We start from the raw sequence: 19,994 nt of genomic DNA, 5'->3' as shown, positions 1-19,994 counted from the left end.
GGAGGTCCACCTCTCAGAAGATTTATCATTGTACGTGGAAAGCGTATATTGCTTGGTGTGAATCGCTGAAGCTGCATCCTAGATCCTTTGCTATCAGCAAGATCCTGACCTTTCTACAGAAATTGGTTGACCAACGTTTGGCGTTGGGCACTCTTAAGTGTCAGATCTCAACCTTGGCTGTGTACTTCCAATGCCCTTTGGCTTCTCACTCTTTGATTCGTACGTTTCTTCAGGGGGTTCGCCATTTGACTCCCCCCCAGGAGGTCTCCGTTACCTCCTTGGGACCTTAATTTGGTTCTATCGGTTCTTCAGAAATCACCTTTCGAGAAAATAAGACACATTTCCTTGCTCGCCTTGTTGCAGAAAGTTGCCCTTTTGGTGGCTAACACCTCTGCGTGCAGGGTTTCTGAACTAGTGGCGCTATCTTGCCGCTCTCCTTATCTGGTAATACACAGGGATAAGGTAGTGTTACGGCCTAATCCGCCGTTTCTTCCTAAGGTGGTTTCAAACTTCCATCTGAACGAAGACATAGTGCTTCCCATCCTAAGGAAATTGCCTTGCATTGGATGTGGTTCGGGCGATACAGGTGTATCTGGAGACTACTGATTCCTTTTGTAAGTCGGACTCTCTGTTTGTGAATACGGATGGACCCCTTAAGGGTCAGGCTGCGTCTGCGGTGACCATCTCTCCATGGATCAGACAGACGGTGGTGAAGGCGTATTCTCTTAAGGGCAAGGTTCCTCCTTTCCCTGTCATGGCTCACTGTACATGGGCGCTGATTACCTCTTGGGCTTTCTGCTATCAGGCGTCCGTGATGCAGGTTTGCAAGGCGGCCACTTGGTCGTCTGTACATACATTCACAACGTTTTACTGAGTGGATGTTTTTGCATCCTCGGATGCGTCCTTTGGCCGCAATGTTTTGCAGGCCGCCATTTAAGGAGCAGTCTACTTTTCCTTCTCCTTCATGGTTTTGTTACAATTAAGCCCCAGTTGTTGCTTGTTGGGCTCCATGTTATATAGTTGGCTATGTTAGCTGTGGGAATTGCATTCTTTTAAGTTTGTCCTTTTCCCACCCCTCAGTGGTTACTGCTTTTGGACGTCCCATCCGTCTATGATTTAAAGCAGCAGCTACGTCCGTCGGTCGACGAAAGAGAAAATGGGATTTTTTACTTATCGTAAAATCCATAGTCCACCGACGGACGTAGCTCCCACCCCTATTTTCTCGGAAGAGTTGGGTTTTGGTTATTATTCACTGCTTGCAACTAAACTGAAGATGCAACAGTGAGGCCAGTGGTAATAACCCAGGGATCCTGCCCCCCTGGGCATGTCAAAGCCTTTGGCTCTACCTGTTCACTCCTAGTGGGAGGGGCTTATTACCCATTCATCTATCATTTAAAGCAGCAGCTACGTCCGTACGTCCATCGGTGGACTCAGAGAAATGGATTTTACGGTAAGTAAAGAATCGCATTTTTCTTTTTTTTTTTTTTGCAAAAATCTGTAGCAGAAAACAAATTGGCCTAAATTGTTGAAAAAAATGTTATTTTTACTTTTTTTTTTTTCGGGGAATGTTATATAGCACAATGTGAAAAATGTTTTTTTCTCTGTCGCTCATTGACAGACGCAGTCCTCTTTGATTAATATCAGTAGGGTTATACTGCCCCCTACAGGAGTAGGACACTAGGCAGGAAAAACGTTCTGGCCACACCTTAGGGGCAGTCCCAGAGGGTATATCCTCTCTCTCCCTGCTACAGGATGTCAGTTTTTTTCTGCCTAGTCAGGAGTAAGGACCTAAGTTCCTTGCTGGGATCTCTGGTCCTGGCAAGCTTTTTTAGATAAAAACTTTTTTAGTTAGCTTTTTCTCTCCAGTTTTTGTTCCTGTGAGATCTTAAAGCAATTATGCTGGAGCTGGGCGACAGGCTGGATGTTGAGATCCAGTGGTCACCCCAGCCAGCCTACGAGCGCGTGCAGGTCCTAGCTCCGCGCTGGGTCGGCCGCGACATAGTCTCACTGGACGGGGACTGGCCCTGCGAGTTAAACGTCTCGCCAGGTCGCCTACGACCAGTCAAAAACTGAGTCACGGCGTCCGTATTGGTCGACAGCCCCCCCACCTCGGTGGAGAGGGGTTCTGTTAGGAGTGGGTGCCCGCCTGTTCCGGTATGGTGAGTAGAATGTACCCCCTCCCCCTGTCGGGTTTTGGGAATGGATGCGGGCCCTTCTGTGGATGGTCGGACCCTCATGATCCCGGGTCCCCTCTATCCTGTGACACACTCCACATATCTCCCTACTTGCAGGTATACCACTCCAGGAGGCTTGGTTTGGGAGCTGACTATCTACATGAGTCACTGCAAGGAGCCTGCATTTTAAAAGGAAGGAGCCATGACTGAGCCAGTCAGGGATGGACAGGGTGCCGCTGGCGTTGCTGTTTGAAAACAGCTATGCAGAGGGGTGATAAGATCAAGCACCTACCTAGCGCATAGCGATGCATCCTTCCGCAGGCCGCACGGACCGTCATCCTTCCGCAGGCCGCACACACCGCCGCAGGCCGCACAAACCGCCATCCTTCCGCAGGCCACACGGAGCCACAGGCCACGCGGGGCCGCCATTTTGGCGTAGCCTAATGTCTCCTGCATGGGGGCGGCCATCTTGGATATACCCAGCTACCTCGTGGAGTAACGGTGGGAGTGCCGGAAGGCGTGTAAAGGGGCGGAGCCGCCTCCTTTACCCGGGTAAATCGATCCACAAGACTTCCTGTCCTGTAAAGACAGCGCTGAGAGCAGTCGGTAGAAGCTTCTGTGCATCAGGTGGTGAGCCCTTGGGGTCTCTCTCTCTCTCTGTGGGGGTCCGAAGCAGGTGGCACTGAGGGGCGCTGTTGCGCTGGGGGATTACACAAAAAAAAAAAAAGAAGTTTTTTCTTTTGCAATACTTGGTTACTGGCAAGTGTTCCTGGATTTGTCATGGAACCTGCTACACATGTATCCCCACCTGATCCCCTCAAGGTGGCCGCAGGACCCTCCAGTTCCCCACTTACTATTGATGCATTGTCAGTGGTTTTGGAGTCTTTTGTATCCCGGGTGGAGGTGGCCTGTCAGGGACGGGGCGCAAAGAAGCGACCCCCGCCTACCCCTATTTCATCTGACACTTCAGATACAGATTCTGAGCCTGTCGCAGCAGCTGCAGGTCCCTCTTCTGGGGCTAGTGTCTCATATCCCATCTACTTGGATAGCGAGGAGGACATTTCTCCCTCCGCTATAGCGCAGGATGAAGCATTGGTAGATGCACTAATTGTGTCTGTGCGGGAAACCTTGAGACTTGAGCTTATACCTACGGAAGCAGTTGATACTGAAATTGCTTTTGGTACCAGCCTACCAAGATGGCAAAGGTGTTTCCTTTGCCCAAATGTTTTCAAGATATAATTAAGGAAGAATGGGTCCGTCCAAAACGAGCCCCTGGTATTTCCAAACAGATTGCTAGACGCTATCCATTTGAAGAATCTCTCCTTAATAAATGGACGGTACCACCGTCGGTGGATTCACCGATTTCCAGATTAAATAAAGCTACGGTTATCCCGGTGGAGGACGCTCCATCCTTTCGCGATCCAGTGGACCGTAAAGCGGAATCTATATCCCGCTCGATATTTTCCCTGATAGGGTCAGCCTTAAGGCCAGTGTTCACCATTGCTCTGGTTGCACAAACATTGACAGAGTGAACCAAGTTGTTACGCCGAGATCTGGAGGGGAGAAGTCTCCCCCTGGCGGTATCGGACTTGCTGGAGCAGATGGTACAAGCGCTACAGTTTGTCTGTGACGCCGCCCTGGACGCCGCTCCTTTAATGGGGCGCTTATCGATCTCGGCGGTGGTCCTTCGGCGTATGCTGTGGTTAAAATGCTGGTCGGCGGATCAAGCTTCCAAAAAAGCTTTGACTAATCTCCCTTTTCAAGGGGATCGCCTGTTTGGTGCCACCTTGGATGAGATCATCAAGGGTATCACTGGTGGCAAGAGCACCTTTTTACCACAGACTACTAAGGGGAAAGCACCGCGTCGCAGACGGGGACCTTCCTTTTCCGCTCATAAGAAATTTTTTCGCTCCTCTGGGGCGGGCGATAAGGCAAAGTCCTCCAGAGCCCCCCAGGGGGATTCAAAAGGCGCTGGTCGAGTAAACAAAGGTCCGGCCCTGCCAGACCTGAAGATAAGACCAATACAGCCTGAAGGTGCGCCCCCACCCATATCTGGGGTGGGGGGACGTCTTCACCGGTTTCCGGACCCATGGCTCTCCAGGATTCCAGACAAATGGGTTCAAGAGGTCATACGGTCGGGATACAAGATCGAGTTTCGATCACTTCCACCGGTGCGGTTCTTCCCTTCCAATATCCGACTATCCCCGGACCGCTTAGAAGCTTTGCGGGGGGCAGTGATGGATTTAATGCAACAAGGAGTGGTGGTCCACGTTCCGTGGACAGAACGTTTTCAGGGGTTCTATTCGAACCTATTCACAATACCCAGAAAAGAGGGCAAGGTGCGTCCAATTCTGGACTTGAGAGCACTCAATCATTTTGTCCAGGTGCAAAAATTCAAGATGGAGTCCATTCGCACAGTAGTGGCCTCCCTGCATCAGGGGGATTTTCTGGCGTCCATAGATATCAAGGATGCCTATCTTCACATCCCCATTTACGCAGGACATCAGCGTTTTCTTCGCTTTTCCGTGGGAGAGAACCATTATCAGTTTGCGGCGTTACCCTTTGGTCTCGCCTCTGCTCCCCGGGTCTTAACAAAGGTCTTGGCCCCAGTTTTGGCACTGTTGCGACAGCGGGGCATATCGGTTCTAGGCTACCTAGACGACCTTCTACTCTGTGCGGAGTCTCCGTAGGCTCTGCTGCTAAATTTGGAGATCACGATGATCTCTTTGGAAGAGTTCGGGTGGCTGGTGAACCGGCAGAAATCATCCCTGGTCCCTACCAGGAGACTGAACTATCTGGGCCTAACTTTGGATACATCCTTAGCAAAAGGGTTTCTCCCGGTGGAGAAACTCAGGAAGATTCAGTCGGCGACTCAATTATTATTGACCGTCAACTGGCCTTCCCTGCGGACTTGCATGAGGGTTCTGGGACTGATGGAGGCCTCCTTCGAGGCAGTACCGTTTGCCCAGTCTCATACCCGGATTCTCCAAAAGGAGATTCTTCTCAAATGGAACCGGAATCCCGATTCCCTGGATAATCGGATCCGGCTGAGCGAACGGACCAGGGAATCTCTGGTTTGGTGGCTTCGATCACCAATGCTCAGTCAGGGGAAGTCATTTCTTCCAATCTATTGGACGATTGTCACCACGGATGCCAGTCTATCCGGGTGGGGTGGGGTTCTCGGCAGACGATCTGCTCAGGGGCTCTGGTCCCTGGAAGAATCCAGGTTACCGATAAATGTATTGGAACTGAGAGCGATCAGACTTTCACTGGACCGAGCAGCTCCGGGGCAGCCCGGTACGGATCCAGTCGGACAATGCCACGGCAGTGGCTTACGTCAATCACCAGGGGGGCACCAAGAGTGTCCTGGCGGCCATGGAAGTGGGCAGCATCTTTCGTGGGGGGGAACGATTTGTTCCAGCCCTCTCCGCGGTATTCATTCCGGGGGTGGAGAATTGGCAGGCAGATTTCTTCAGCCGTCAGATTCTGGATCAAGGGGAATGGTCTCTTCATCCAGAGGTATTTCACCAATTGTGCCTTCATTGGGGCACCCCGGATGTGGATCTGTTGGCATCTCGGCTCAACAGGAAGGTGCGGAGGTTTGTAGCTCGCTCCCGCGATCCTCTAGCGGACGCCGCAGACGCGCTGGTCGCCCCGTGGGGGCAGTACCAGCTACTGTATGCCTTTCCTCCTCTCAAATTGCTGCCAAAACTTCTTCGCAGGATAGAGGTGGAGGGAATTCCAGTTATCCTGGTAGCTCCGGACTGGCCTCGTCGGGCCTGGTACGCCGACCTGGTCAGGCTGGTCGCAGACGTTCTTTGGCGACTTCCTCTCAGGGAGGATTTGCTGTCTCAGGGACCGATCTTCCATCCTGCTTTACGATCGCTGGCTTTAACGGCCTGACTGTTGAGACCCAGGTGCTTAAGGACAAGGGGTTGTCAGCTTCAGTTATTCCTACTCTAATTAAAGCAAGGAAAGCGACTTCCAGAAAAGTCTATCATCGCACATGGAAGTCTTATATCGCGTGGTGTGAATCCCTTGGGTTTCCTCCACGTTCCTACTCGGTGGCCCTTAAATTGGCTTTTCTGCAAAAGGGGGTAGAGCAGAAACTGTCCTTGAGCACTATCAAGGGTCAGGTTTCAGCGTTAGCAATCTTCTTTCAGAGGCCTCTGGCTACTCATTCCTTGGTGCGGAGTTTCATCCAGGGGGTGCGGCACCTGGCTCCGCCGGTGCGCGTGCCCTTGCCGCCCTGGGATCTTAATTTGGTGTTGTCGGTTCTTCAGAAACCTCCCTTTGAAAATATTAGGGAGATTCCCTTGCTTACTTTATCCCAGAAGGTGGCCTTTCTGGTGGCTATCACTTCTGCACGCAGGGCGTTACACTCCTTGGATGTGGTTCGGGCGATCAGGGTGTACTTGACTACTACGGAATCTTTCCGTAAGACGGATTCACTTTTTGTGATCATGGATGGACCTAGAAAGGGGTTGCCTGCGTCTGCTGCGACTATCTCTAGATGGATCAGACAGACGGTTGTACAGGCTTATTCTATTAAGGGTCGGGTTCCTCCGTTCCCTGTTAAGGCGCACTCCACTCGGGCGCTTAGTGCTTCCTGGGCCTTCCGCCATCAGGCGTCAGTGGTTCAGGTTTGCAAGGCGGTTACCTGGTCGTCGGTTCATACCTTTACAAAATTTTACAAAGTTGATGTGCTGGCATCGGCGGATGCCTCTTTTGGCCGCAAGGTTCTGCAGGCCGCTGTTTGAGGAGACCGGTGGTCTACCTCAAGGGTTTTTTCTGTTGGGTTTTCAGTTGAGTCTCATCCTTTTGTCTGATGAGCCTTTAAGACTTCTGGTTGGCATCGGTTGGGCCTTCTAGATTGGATTTTGATTTCCGTTATCCCACCCCTCATTTGTGGCACTGCTTTGGGACGTCCCTACTGATATTAATCAAAGAGGACTGCGTCTGTCAATGAGCGACAGAGAAAATTGGATTTTTTGTAAGAACTTACCGTAAAATCCTTTTCTCTTAAGCTCATTGACAGACGCAGTACCCGCCCCTCTATTTTGAGTTGGGTTGGGTTAAATTCTCTGACACTGCTTTGTGACATAACTGACATCCTGTAGCAGGGAGAGAGAGGATATACCCTCTGGGACTGCCCCTAAGGTGTGGCCAGAACGTTTTTCCTGCCTAGTGTCCTACTCCTGTAGGGGGCAGTATAACCCTACTGATATTAATCAAAGAGGACTGCGTCTGTCAATGAGCTTAAGAGAAAAGGATTTTACGGTAAGTTCTTACAAAAAATCCAATTTTTTTTCAGAATTGTTGCTCTTTTTTTGTTTATAGCGCAAAAAAATAAAAATCGCACAGGTGGTCAAATACCACCAAAATAAAGCTCTATTTGTGGGGAAAAAAAGGACATTGATTTTAATTGGGTACAGCGCCGCATGAACGTGCAATTTTTCGTTAAAGTAATGTACTGCCGAATCGCAAAAAATGGCCTGGTCATTAAGGGGGCAAATCCTTCCGGTTCAGAACTGGTTAAAATAGAAATTAACCACTCAATACCGGACACTTTTCACCCTTCCCGCCCAGGCCAGTTTATAGCTTTTTTTAAACCAAATTTATGTCATTTTTTTCCCACAAATAGAGCTTTCTTTTGGTGGTATTTGATCACCGCAATGTTTTTTCTTTTTTGTTAAACAAATAAAAAAAGACCGAAAAGTTTGAAAAAAAAAAAAAAAGTTTTTTTTTTATGTTATAAAATTTTGTAAATACGTTTTTTCCTGCACTGATGAGGCCGCACTGACAGGCACCGATGAGGAGGCACTGATGGGGTGCCACTGATGGGGTGGCACTAATATGCGGCACTGATAGGCAGCACTGATATGTGGCACTGATAGGTAGCACTGATATGCAGCATTGGTGGGCACTGATAGGCGGCAATGATGGTCACTGATAGGTGGCACTGATGGGCACTGATAGGTGGCACTGATGGGCACTGATAGGTGGCACTGATAGGGGGCACTGATAGGGGGCACTGATAGGTGGCACTGATAGGTGGCACTGATGGGCAGCACTGATGGGCACTGATGGGCGGCAATGATGGGCAATAATGGACACTGGTGGGCAGCACTGATGGGGAGGGCACTAGCGGGCTCTCTGAGCCCTGATTGCCATCTCTGTTGGCCATGGTGGGCATCCCTGGGGTCATGTGTGGGCATCTCTGGTGGTTCTAGTGGCACCCCCCTAAGGGTCTACACTGGTAATCAATGCTCTGATTACCACTGCAGACCCCCCCCCCCCTGTCAGGAGAGCCGCAGATCGGCTCTCCTCTACTCGTGCCTGTCAGGCACGAACTGAGGAAAGCCGATCAATGGCACTTCCTATTTACTATGTGACCAGCTGTGATTGGACACAGCTGGTCACATGGTAAAGAGCCTACGTCAGAGTGACACACCGCAGCACCTATCGTAATATGACGTCTGGTCAGGATAATGTAACCACCTTCCCGCCGTCATTTGCCTATAGGGCAGGCGGGAAGTGGTTAAAGGCAAAAGCATTTGTGTATATTTATAAAAAAAACATTCTTAACACCTTTTTTCCCCATTTTTTTTTTAAAAGTGATCACTTATACCAGAGTTTCTCAACCAGGGTTCCTCCAGAGGTTGCTAGGGGTTCCTTCCTTGAGCAATGACCAATTTCTGCCTCTCAGATAAGTTCCCACTGACACCATTCATCTTTGTAGCTATCTGTAAGGGGCATTCTTCCCACTGACCATCACACTAATGTATCACGAGTTGTAGATAAAGTTATTTTTAGTAGGGGTTCCCTGAAACCAGAAAGTTATTTCCAGGGTTCCTTTGTGGGGAAAAGGTTGAGAGAGGCTGACTTATACTCTCAGTTGCATAAGGAGCTCAGAGAGCTAGGAGAGGAGAAACAGCAGGACACTGATCTTCCCAGTGAATGTCTGTGCAGGTGGAAGCGTTTCAGCTTGGGTCTGATAATTGGAGGCTATTAGGCAGAGTTTGTAGCACAACCAGAAAACTGACCACGCTGAATTCTCATGCTTAGAGTGGTTAGATATTAATAGGAAAGCAAAGGGACTGGCTGGAACACCAGGGATTTCACACAAAGGAAGCAATGCAAAGAGAACAGGAGACTTTTTCATACAAGTACATGGTGCAGCAGACAGATATCAGGAATATGACATGTTTGGGTAACATATTACTTATCCCTGCTTCTGGCCATGGGGCCTTGGCAAGGGTGACATCAGTGCTATCCCAGGGAATGCCGAGTGGCCCAGACCTTGGTAGAAGACACTACTTTGCTGTGCTGTAGCATCATCTTGTGAGATTTGCGGCATTCTACATTCTCTGGGATTTAATCCGAAGGGTCCTGAGGTCACCCCTCTGCAGCACAGAAGTCAGGGTGAAGGTAAGTAGTATTTTTAATTGACATTTTTTTTAGCAGCCTTTAACATAGGGGAGGGAACCCTTACTGAAAAAAGATGCTCTTTTATGGAGGGCTAAGTCTGCTTTAACTAGCATTTTTAGAAAGAAGCAAGCATTGGAAGCCTCCTGATTTCTCTAATGGCATGTGTACTTTTACCAGCTCTTTCTTGTTGGTGGTCCTTCAGTCTCCTTTCTGGTTATATTTCAGGGGCTCCTAACCAGCGGTGTGGAGTTCGAGTCCCTCCCGGCTGCGCTTTCATTACCCGCAGAGTCTGGCCTCTATCCAGTAACGCTAGTGGGCGTGCCTAGAACTACCGGTCAGATAACTGTCAATGGTGAGTATTCATTTACACTACGTTCAGAATGTCTCATGGCTTCAAAAGGACTTAAAGTAAGAAATGAACTAGCGACTAGTGGCCAATTTATTGGATATCATTGGACATCAGAAAATTGTGTATGCTGCCCTTTGCTACTTATAAAAAAAAAAAAAAACTCTTTTAAAAGCTGAAGTAATTCTGCAGCTAGTGACATCACGTATCTGTAATGAAGGACGTCCTACCTTGTGCCAGCTGCTGGATCCTGGAGAAATCTTCACTGTAAGGATGTCCTACCCTCTTCCCTGTCTTTGAAATTATGGCGCATTTGGTTTGGCAGAACAGCAGTACAGGCAGAATAGCAGAACATCAGTACGGGCAGAACATCAGTACGGGCAGAACATCAGTACGGGCAGAACAGCAGTGCAGGCAGAACAGCAGTACAGGCAGAACAGCAGTACAGTAGATCTGACAAAGATACAGGAGGAGGAAGGTGGGGGCATGTCTCCATCAGATCTACTGTACTGCTGTTCTGTCTGTACTGCTGTTCTGTCTGTACTGCTGTTCTGCCTGTACTGCTGTTCTGCCAAACCAGATGTGCCATAACTTCAAAGACAGGAAGAGGATGGGACATCCTTACAGTGCCTTGCACTGCTTGTAACACAACCTGTGAATGGGGAAGAGGCTGGTCAGTCACATGATTCTCTCTCCCTTTCAAAGACTGTGTTGCAAGCAGTGTAATCCATGAAAGAAAGAAGAGATGGCTGTAGGATCACAATCAGTTACAGTACATCAAGTAGAACCCAAGCAGGGATTTCCGAATGTAAAAGGGCCAATGGCACTATGTGACTTGCTCTATAATTAAAAGTGACACTGTCAGGCCACCACTAGAACAGCAATCATAAATCTTAAGACATCACTGGAACTGGAAATAATGTCATCTATATAGAGAGATCTAGAACTTAGTCCTCCTTAACTGACATGTCTAAAGGTCGGGAGGTTTAGGATTCCTGGGGGGTACACCACTAGTTTTTCAATGGTGAAAATAATTTCTTGATCCCCTTCAGATTTTTGTTAGTTTGTTCACCTACAAAGAAATGAAGGGTCTATCATTTTTATCATAGGTGTATTTTAAATGATAGAGACAGAATATCAACCAAAAATCCAGAAAAAACACATGATACAAATGTTATAAAGTGAGTTTCAGTTCAGTGAGTAAAATAAGTATTTGATCCCCAAGAAAAACATGACTTATGGTTTTGAAGAAGAACAAATTAAGTGTGAAATGTCGTCATTTTTCTGTGTCCCATGTCCTGGTGGCAGTTTATGATGACACAATAAACTCATGTTGGATCGATAGTGGTGTGCAGCCGTATCTTCCTTTCTTTTCCCACTCACAGCGGCTCCGGTGCTGTGAGTGGCCGGAGCTGCGATGGCGTCAATCTCGCGCATGAGCAGTTCACTTTCCGGCAAGGAGCTCTGAAGGTCTGGCAAGATACTTCGGACCTTTAGAGCGAATGTGCTGCTGGTATCAGCAGCAGCATGTAGGGTGAATATCTCCTATACCGTGCAGGTTTAGGAGATATTAATTTCACTTACAGGTAAGCCTTATTATAGGCTTACCTGTAGGTAAAAATCAAAAAGTGGAGTATACTACCGCTTTAAGCACTTGGGATCTCGAAAACCGGGAGACTTTGAGGCAGTTCTCTGTCACCCTTTCAGCTTCTTGCAGTCATATTTTTAACCAAAATGACTACAGTATAAAATTTCTGCCCATACACATGTCAATTTTGGAAACACCACAGTGCCCAACCGAAAAATACCTTCCATCAATTCCTATCCCATTTATGTTACTCCATAGAGGAAAATAGTAAGTGACAGGTCGCTGTGCAGTATTGAATTCCGTAATTTTCATTCCATCTGAAGCTGTTTTTCATTTTACATGATTAATAAAGCAGAAGTGTTTTGAAAAAGTGACAACCATTGAGGGCCTGACCTCCCCTCAAAATATGAGGGCTGTACTGAAAGTAATGAAAAGTAGGCATAACCTTTTTAACCTTTTTGTTTTTATTAACTTGCATAAGTCGTTCAAATGTCACATGTTGGAAGAGTAACTCTTCCTCCTATAGTAATTCTTCTTTTTAATTTCAAGTAAATAATGGATTCCAAGCAGGAGCAACATGCTGTCATTGAGTTCTTGATGAAAGAGGGGTGCAGGCTGTCCGACATCTATAGAAGGCTGCAGAATGTTTATGGAGATGACACCATTGATGAGCAATGTTCTGCCATTGGTGACATCCAATGGTGTTGTCTTCTTAAACATTCTGTAGCAATCTGTGCATGTCTGACAGTCGGCACCTATTCTTTATCTAGAGCTCAATGACATTACGGCGGATTCTAATATAAGGGGGACTGATGAGGATCATTAAGTAAGGGGGACTCTGAAGGGGATCCTAATGTAAGGGGTTCTGATGAGGATTATAAAGTAAGGGGGACTCTGAAGGGGATCCTAATGTAAGGGGGACTGATGAGGATCATGAAGTAAGGGGGACTCTGAAGGGGATCCTAATGTAAGGGGGACTGATGAGGATCATGAAGTAAGGGGGACTCTGAAGGGGATCCTAATGTAAGGGGGACTAATGAGGATCATGAAGTAAGGGGAACTCTGAAGAGGATCCTAATGTAAGGGGGACTGATGAGGATCATTAAATAAGGGGGGACTCTGAAGGGGATCTTAATGTAAGGGGGACTGATAAGGATCATGAAGTAAGGGGGACTCTGAAGGGGATCCTAATGTAAGGGGGACTGATGAGGATCATGAAGTAAGGGGGACTCTGAAGGGGATCCTAATGTAAGGGGGACTGATGAGGATCATGAAGTAAGGGGGACTCTGAAGGGGATCCTAATGTAAGGGGTTCTGATGAGGATTATAAAGTAAGGGGGACTCTGAAGGGGATCCTAATGTAAGGGGGACTGATGAGGATCATGAAGTAAGGGGGGCTCTGAAGGGGATCCTAATGTAAGGGGGACTGATGAGGATCATGAAGTAAGGGGGACTCTGAAGGGGATCCAAATGTAAGGGGGAGTGATGAGGATCATGAAGTAAGGGGATCCTAATGTAAGGGGGACTGATGAGCATCATGAAATAAGGGGAACTTTGAAGGGGATCCTAATGTAAGGGGGATTGGTGAGGATCATGAAGTAAGGGGGACTCTGAAGGGGATCCAAATGTAAGGGGGAGTGATGAGGATCATGAAGTAAGGGGATCCTAATGTAAGGGGGACTGATGAGCATCATGAAATAAGGGGAACTTTGAAGGGGATCCTAATGTAAGGGGGATTGGTGAGGATCATGAAGTAAGGGGGACTCTGAAGGGGATCCAAATGTAAGGGGGAGTGATGAGGATCATGACGTAAGGGGAACTCTGAAGGGGATCCAAATGTAAGGGGGAGTGATGAGGATCATGAAGTAAGGGGATCCTAATGTAAGGGGGACTGATGAGCATCATGAAATAAGGGGGACTCTGAAGGGGATCCTAATGTAAGGGGGACTGATGAGGATCATGAAGTAAGGGGGACTCTGAAGGGGATCCTAATGTAAGGGGGACTGATGAGGATCATGAAGTAAGGGGGACTCTGAAGGGGATCCTAATGTAAGGGGGACTAATGAGGATCATGAAGTAAGGGGAACTCTGAAGAGGATCCTAATGTAAGGGGGACTGATGAGGATCATTAAATAAGGGGGGACTCTGAAGGGGATCTTAATGTAAGGGGGACTGATAAGGATCATGAAGTAAGGGGGACTCTGAAGGGGATCCTAATGTAAGGGGGACTGATGAGGATCATGAAGTAAGGGGGACTCTGAAGGGGATCCTAATGCAAGGGGGACTGATGAGGATCATGAAGTAAGGGGGACTCTGAAGGGGATCCTAATGTAAGGGGTTCTGATGAGGATTATAAAGTAAGGGGGACTCTGAAGGGGATCCTAATGTAAGGGGGACTGATGAGGATCATGAAGTAAGGGGGACTCTGAAGGGGATCCTAATGTAAGGGGGACTGATGAGGATCATGAAGTAAGGGGGACTCTGAAGGGGATCCAAATGTAAGGGGGAGTGATGAGGATCATGAAGTAAGGGGATCCTAATGTAAGGGGGACTGATGAGCATCATGAAATAAGGGGAACTTTGAAGGGGATCCTAATGTAAGGGGGATTGGTGAGGATCATGAAGTAAGGGGGACTCTGAAGGGGATCCAAATGTAAGGGGGAGTGATGAGGATCATGACGTAAGGGGAACTCTGAAGGGGATCCAAATGTAAGGGGGAGTGATGAGGATCATGAAGTAAGGGGATCCTAATGTAAGGGGGACTGATGAGCATCATGAAATAAGGGGAACTTTGAAGGGGATCCTAATGTAAGGGGGGATTGGTGAGGATCATGAAGTAAGGGGAACTCTGAAGGGGATCCTAATGTAAGAGGGATTGATGAGGATCATGAAGTAAGGGGAATTTTGAAAGAGGTCCTAATGTAAGGGGGACTGATGGGGACCATGATGTAAGGAGGACTTTGATAGCCTAATACAAAGAGGGCTCTGAAAGAGAACTTGATGTGGGGGGGGGGTCTGATGGGGATTTAGACTACATTCACACCTGAGCGTACTGGATTATGCCTACCATTCAAGAATCGCGGCAAAACACGGGAAGCGTTTGCAATGCCATTATTTCCTAATAGCATTTCAAATGCAGTGCAATTCTTGGCTTGATTGTTGAGCAAAAGAAAAATGCCAAACGCTCCTGGCTCTGTGCCAAGATTTGTTACATGAGCTTCTTTGGAGCATTTTTGGAGCCTGGTGAGGCCCTGTAATGGTGCTGGTGGCTGAGCCTGACATGCAGAGGTAGCCTCGTGGGATCCGGTAAAACAGGAACACGGACAGGTCACACTGCTGTTAGACACGGGCTAGCCCAAGGTGCGGAGTCTAAGTGACAGCAGGTCTTCACCAGAGCCTCTGATGGTGAGGATGGATTTTGCTGCGTGCGGAATACCAGGTCGCAGTCCTCAGGGTTGCCCCACCAGGAGGTGAACAAATCCAGAACTGGAAGCAGATAAGCCAACAAGGATAAGGCAGGAGAGTGGTCACAGGAACGAGCCAAGGTAAGGGGGGCAGAAAGCAGACAAAGTTGTGGACAAGCCGGGAGGTCAATCAGGAAGTCAACAGGAAACAGCAGGTTCAGGATCAGGAGTACAGGTAAAGCTGCAGACAAGACAGCAAAGACACAGTGCTGCTGAGGTGTTTAAAGCAGAGTTCCGGCCTCAAAATCGATTTTGGGCCATCCGCTTGTTGATTGCAACCTGAAAAAGAAATGGATACTGCCGATTTTTTTTTTTTTTGTTTACTTACCTTATTATAGAAGAAAATATACTCCCCTTCCTTCCACTTCCTCCCTCTGCGGCCACGGCCCGCGCTGTCACTTCTTGTTTGCAATGACTCCTGGGAGCTGAACGTCATCGATCCCAGGAATCAATGCACCTGCACCTGCCCCGCTAGTCATTTCCTGTGCAAGCGCGGCATTCCCTGCTATACAGCTTCTGGGTATGTGCAGGGATGCCACGCCTGCCCCGGAAGTGACGAGCGGGGCCGATGAAGTGCATTGTGGAACTCCGACGTCACGGAAGAGGACACGAAGAGGGACGCTGTGGCTTCAGCTGCCCACACCTGAGATGGCAGTCCTGGAGAAGAATTTTTCAAGGTAAGTATTTCTTCTTGCAGGTAAGTGCGACCCAGGACAGTTCAGAGGCTATCCATTGTGGAATGTACTAGCCCTGTCTGTCTCGGGGGTATTTTTAGCTAAAATTGACCCCCGAGGCCGGAACTCCGCTTTAAATAAGGCAGCCTGTTGCCAATCACTGCAATTAGTCTGCACTAGGTTAACCCTTAGGTCAGTGGTCCTCAACCCTGGCCTACAGGGCCCACTAACAGGCCAGATTTGCAGCATAACTGAAATCCATCCCAGGTGATATAATTTGCTGCTCAGTGATTGCAGTACTCTAGTCTGCATCTCCCCAAGGTAATACTTAAAATCTGGCCTGTTAGTGGGCCCTGAGGACCGGAGTTGAGGACCACTGCTTTAGGTGGCAGACTCATGACAGCACTTCAGTGTGCACAGGGAGCGTTCCTAACAGGCCCATTCAAATGAATGGTGGCGCTCCAAAAATAAACAACAAAAAAATAAATAAAAAGCGGTGCAGCAGTGTGAATGAAGTTAGACTTTTTTTTGGCCGCTAATAATTTTAAAATTTACTATTTGTCCCTTATACTGAAAAGTTTGGAGACTCCAGACATAAAGGATTGATTTGCATGGCTCCGCCCATTACCTAAAATAATGAAAAATCCCCTTTGGTTTTTGATCATACAGTACAGCAGGGGTGTCAAACACAATTTCATTGTGGGCCATATCAGCATTATGGTTGCCCTCAAAGGGCCGATTATATCTGTAGGATTAGATGTCCAGAGCCCCCCCCATGCCACCTTACACCCCTACATGAGATGTCAAGAAACCCCCCCCACCATTAGAAGTCAAGGGTCCCCCACCCTTCTTTACATCACAATGCACCCCCTTACCTTGTGCTGCTGCCAGGGAGAAGATGCAGGTGGATCTGGGAAGAAGTGCAGGGTCTGAAGGAGAACTGGAGTCAGCTTCCAGAGTCTGCTGAATGCTGAGACTAGGGGAGGCAAAGGCAAGGTAGTTTTGCGGCTGCACAGAGAGGTGCAGGATCTGCAGGAGGAGTTCTGCCCTTCTCTCTGCTGCGGACTGCTGAGAAGGGGGGGGGGGGTGGGCAAAGATGAGCCTTTCTGCAGCTGCACAGAGGAATGCAGGATCTGGCAAAGGGGTTCTGTCCTCTCTGCTGCCGACTACAGAGACAAGGGGGTGCCATTTCTGCAGGAGAGGTGTGAGGGCCACATGAAATGGCCTGGGGGGCCGCATTTGGCCCGCGAACCTTGTGTTTGACACCGGTGCAGTACAGGATACCCTCTGCCTTAGAAGATCAGGCAGTAACATATAACCCAGTCACCCAAGACTATGCCTGTGTCCGCCACTGGACTCCATGAAATAACAACTCTTTTATTTGTGGATCTTTGATGGAAGCGAGAATTGCCAACAGCTTCTGTTTTAAGAAATCGCTACAATGTAAAACATAAAAACTGTTTTTTTTTTTTTTTTAAAGGTGTCCTGGGATCCTATTAAAATTTCCCATTTAAAAAATAAAATAAGAGTGCGGTTCCCGTGGACCTGCCAATGCTGTCAGCATTATTAATATGTACAGAGCGGCGTTCTGCTCCGTACGCACCGCACTTCTCTAATTGCCGATTATATCGACTTTTCCTGTAAGTTGGGATTTGGAAGACTGATCTACGCTCCGGCCTCCCCCTATCCCCGTTTGCTTTTTTTTTTTTTTAATAAAGTCATTTCAGATTTCCTGTTTACGGCGAGCCTCTAAAAAGAGAACCGATCCGTCACGGTGACAGCGGCTTTAATTAAAACCCCAAAATATACATTTACACTCAAATATATCAAGACGTCTGACGTCTGTAATGCAGCTTCTAATGGCGGAGCTGAGTTTTCCATTACTTCCTCTGAGTTAATGTCCTTTAAAGTTTGTCAGTCGGAGATGATCATTTAGACAGTAATGTTCCTGAGTTTTACAAGTTAAACAAACTTTTTTTATGCCGGGTAATTTCTGATTGGTGTAATACAAGAGTCTGATGAAAGCTAAACTCCAGACTTCAGTCTTGCACAGTTGTACCGGCTCCTCTCCTGGACTGAAATGGCTTACTCAGATTTTACTGCACACTGCGAGCTTCTCACAATGTGCATTAGAAGCTGCCAAGTCAGATAGAGCCCGCCTCATTTCCTAGGTGGAGAATGTCCAGCATCATCTAGTCTTTCCTCCTAAGCCTGAGCATAATTGAAATTATACACCTGCTCTCTGTTACACCCAGCAGGGATCTGGCTCCCGGCATTTGTTCTGTGGTTGTGTTAATGGCGGCTGTTGTTACAGGTTATCACACATCTGTGTTTGGAGTGTACAGCGACTGTCTTCTTGACAACCTCCCAGGGCTGAAGAATAACGGATGTACAGTGGACGTGATCCCGGCTCTGCCCCGGCTACAGATCAGCACCTCCCTCCCCAGGTGAGCCACGCATGCTCCATGTAATAGATTTGCAATCTCCCATATTCCTGGAATGGGCTCTGAGATGACAGGTACTGCAGCAGCCTTCAGGTGGAATCTGAAACATGCACTGAAGAGGCGTCACTATTGGGCACTGATGAGCACTGATATGCTGCACTGATGGGCACTGATATGCTGCACTGATGGGCACTGATATGCTGCACTGATGGGCACTGATATGCTGCACTGATGGGCACTGATATGCTGCACTGGTGGGCACTGATTTGCTGCACTGGTGGGCACTGATTTGCTGCACTGGTGGGCACTGATTTGCTGCACTGGTGGGCACTGATTTGCTGCACTGGTGGGCACTGATGTGCTGCACTGATGGGCACTGATGTGCTGCACTGCTTGGCACTGATTATCAGTGTAAATGTGTGATTTCATAGGACAGCAAGTTATCGGCTTTCCTTTCCTCACATGCTGCACTGAAGGGCACTGATGGGCACTGATCTGCTGCACTGATCTGCTGCACTGATGGGCACCGATGTGCTGCACTGATTGGCACTGATTGTCAGTGTAAATGTGTGATGTTATAGGACAGCCAGTTATCGGCTTTCCTTTCCTCACATGCTGCACTGATGCGCACTGATGTGCTGCTCTGATGCGCACTGATGCGCACTGATGTGCTGCTCTGATGCGCACTGATGCGCACTGATGTGCTGCTCTGATGCGCACTGATGTGCTGTACTGATGCGCACTGATGTGCTGCACTGATGCGCACTGATTGGCACTGATTATCAGTACAAATGTGTGATGTCATAGGACAGCCAGTTATCGGCTTTCCTTTCCTCACATGCTGCACTGATGGACACTGATGAGCACTGATGTGCTGTGCTGATGGGCACTTATGTGCTGCACTGATTGGCACTGATTATCAGTGTAAATGTGTAATGTCATAGGGCAGCCAGTTATTGGATTTCCTTTCCTCACATGCTGCACTGATGGGCACTGATGTGCTGTACTTATGCGCACTGATGTGCAGCACTGATTGGCACTTATTACCGTTGTAAATGTGTGCTGTTATAGGACAGCCAGTTATCGGCTTTCCTTTCCTCACACATTGACAGTGCTGAGGAAAGAAAGTGCCGATAACCGGCATTTGTTTACATGGGATCAGTTGTGATCGAACACAGCTGATCACATGGTAAAGGGCCACTGTGATTGGCCCTTTACCTCAATCTGTGATCAGCTGTGTCTGAAGGACACAGCGTTTACATTGCGCAGGGGGCGGGGTTCTGGGAGGAGGTCAGCTGTGATTTGACACAGCTGATCACATGGTAAAGGGCCACTGTGATTGGCCCTTTACCTCAATCTGTGATCAGCTGTGTCTGGAGGACACAGCGTTTACCTAGTGCAGGGGCGGGGTTTTGGGAGGAGGTTAATAGACACCCTCCCAGAACTGGACGAACGTGCTATAGCTGTTTTTCAGCGATAGCCCGGTCAGCAAGTGGGTAAAGCAGAACTTCAGTCTGCTCGGGACAGGCTCCTCCCTTCTCCAGCATCGCTATTCCTGTGCCTGCATGGAGACTCTTTTCAACATTTAGGTCCTGGCAAAGCCTGACCGTGCATCTGCGCTCATGCAAGGGGGTTGCACATGCAAAGGCAGGGAAAGTTTCAGACTTTTGCCAGGTTTTGCGCATGTGTGGGGAATGTTGCAGAAGCGCAGATAACCAGGAATCCTGGTACATGTGTAAATGTGCCTCAGATGTACCCAAAGGCAGGGAAGGTTTTGAACTTTCCTGTTTCCAGGCTTTGTGCATGTGTGGAGAACCCTTCACATATGCAGATAACTGGGGATCCCGGCACATGCACAGGTGTGCCGCAGAAG

General features: G+C 48.3%; 1 protein-coding gene across 1 annotated transcript in view; it reads left to right on the top strand.

Moving 5' to 3' along the window:
* TRAPPC9 (trafficking protein particle complex subunit 9) overlaps positions 1 to 19,994 on the top strand; it is a gene marked incomplete at its 5' end in the record, with an annotated part of 911,701 nt that overhangs the window by 162,119 nt on the left and 729,588 nt on the right. The window contains 2 exons of the mRNA XM_082257414.1: positions 9,831 to 9,957; positions 17,992 to 18,124. Coding sequence (XP_082113540.1) covers positions 9,831 to 9,957; positions 17,992 to 18,124 — 260 coding nt within the window. The remainder of the gene's footprint in view (positions 1 to 9,830; positions 9,958 to 17,991; positions 18,125 to 19,994) is intronic.

This window comes from Pelophylax lessonae, assembly GCF_965119305.1.
Source record: "Pelophylax lessonae genome assembly, chromosome: 5".
Taxonomy (NCBI): domain Eukaryota; kingdom Metazoa; phylum Chordata; class Amphibia; order Anura; family Ranidae; genus Pelophylax; species Pelophylax lessonae.
Note: the sequence above shows the minus strand (reverse complement) of the source record. Positions and strands in the feature narration are given on the sequence as shown.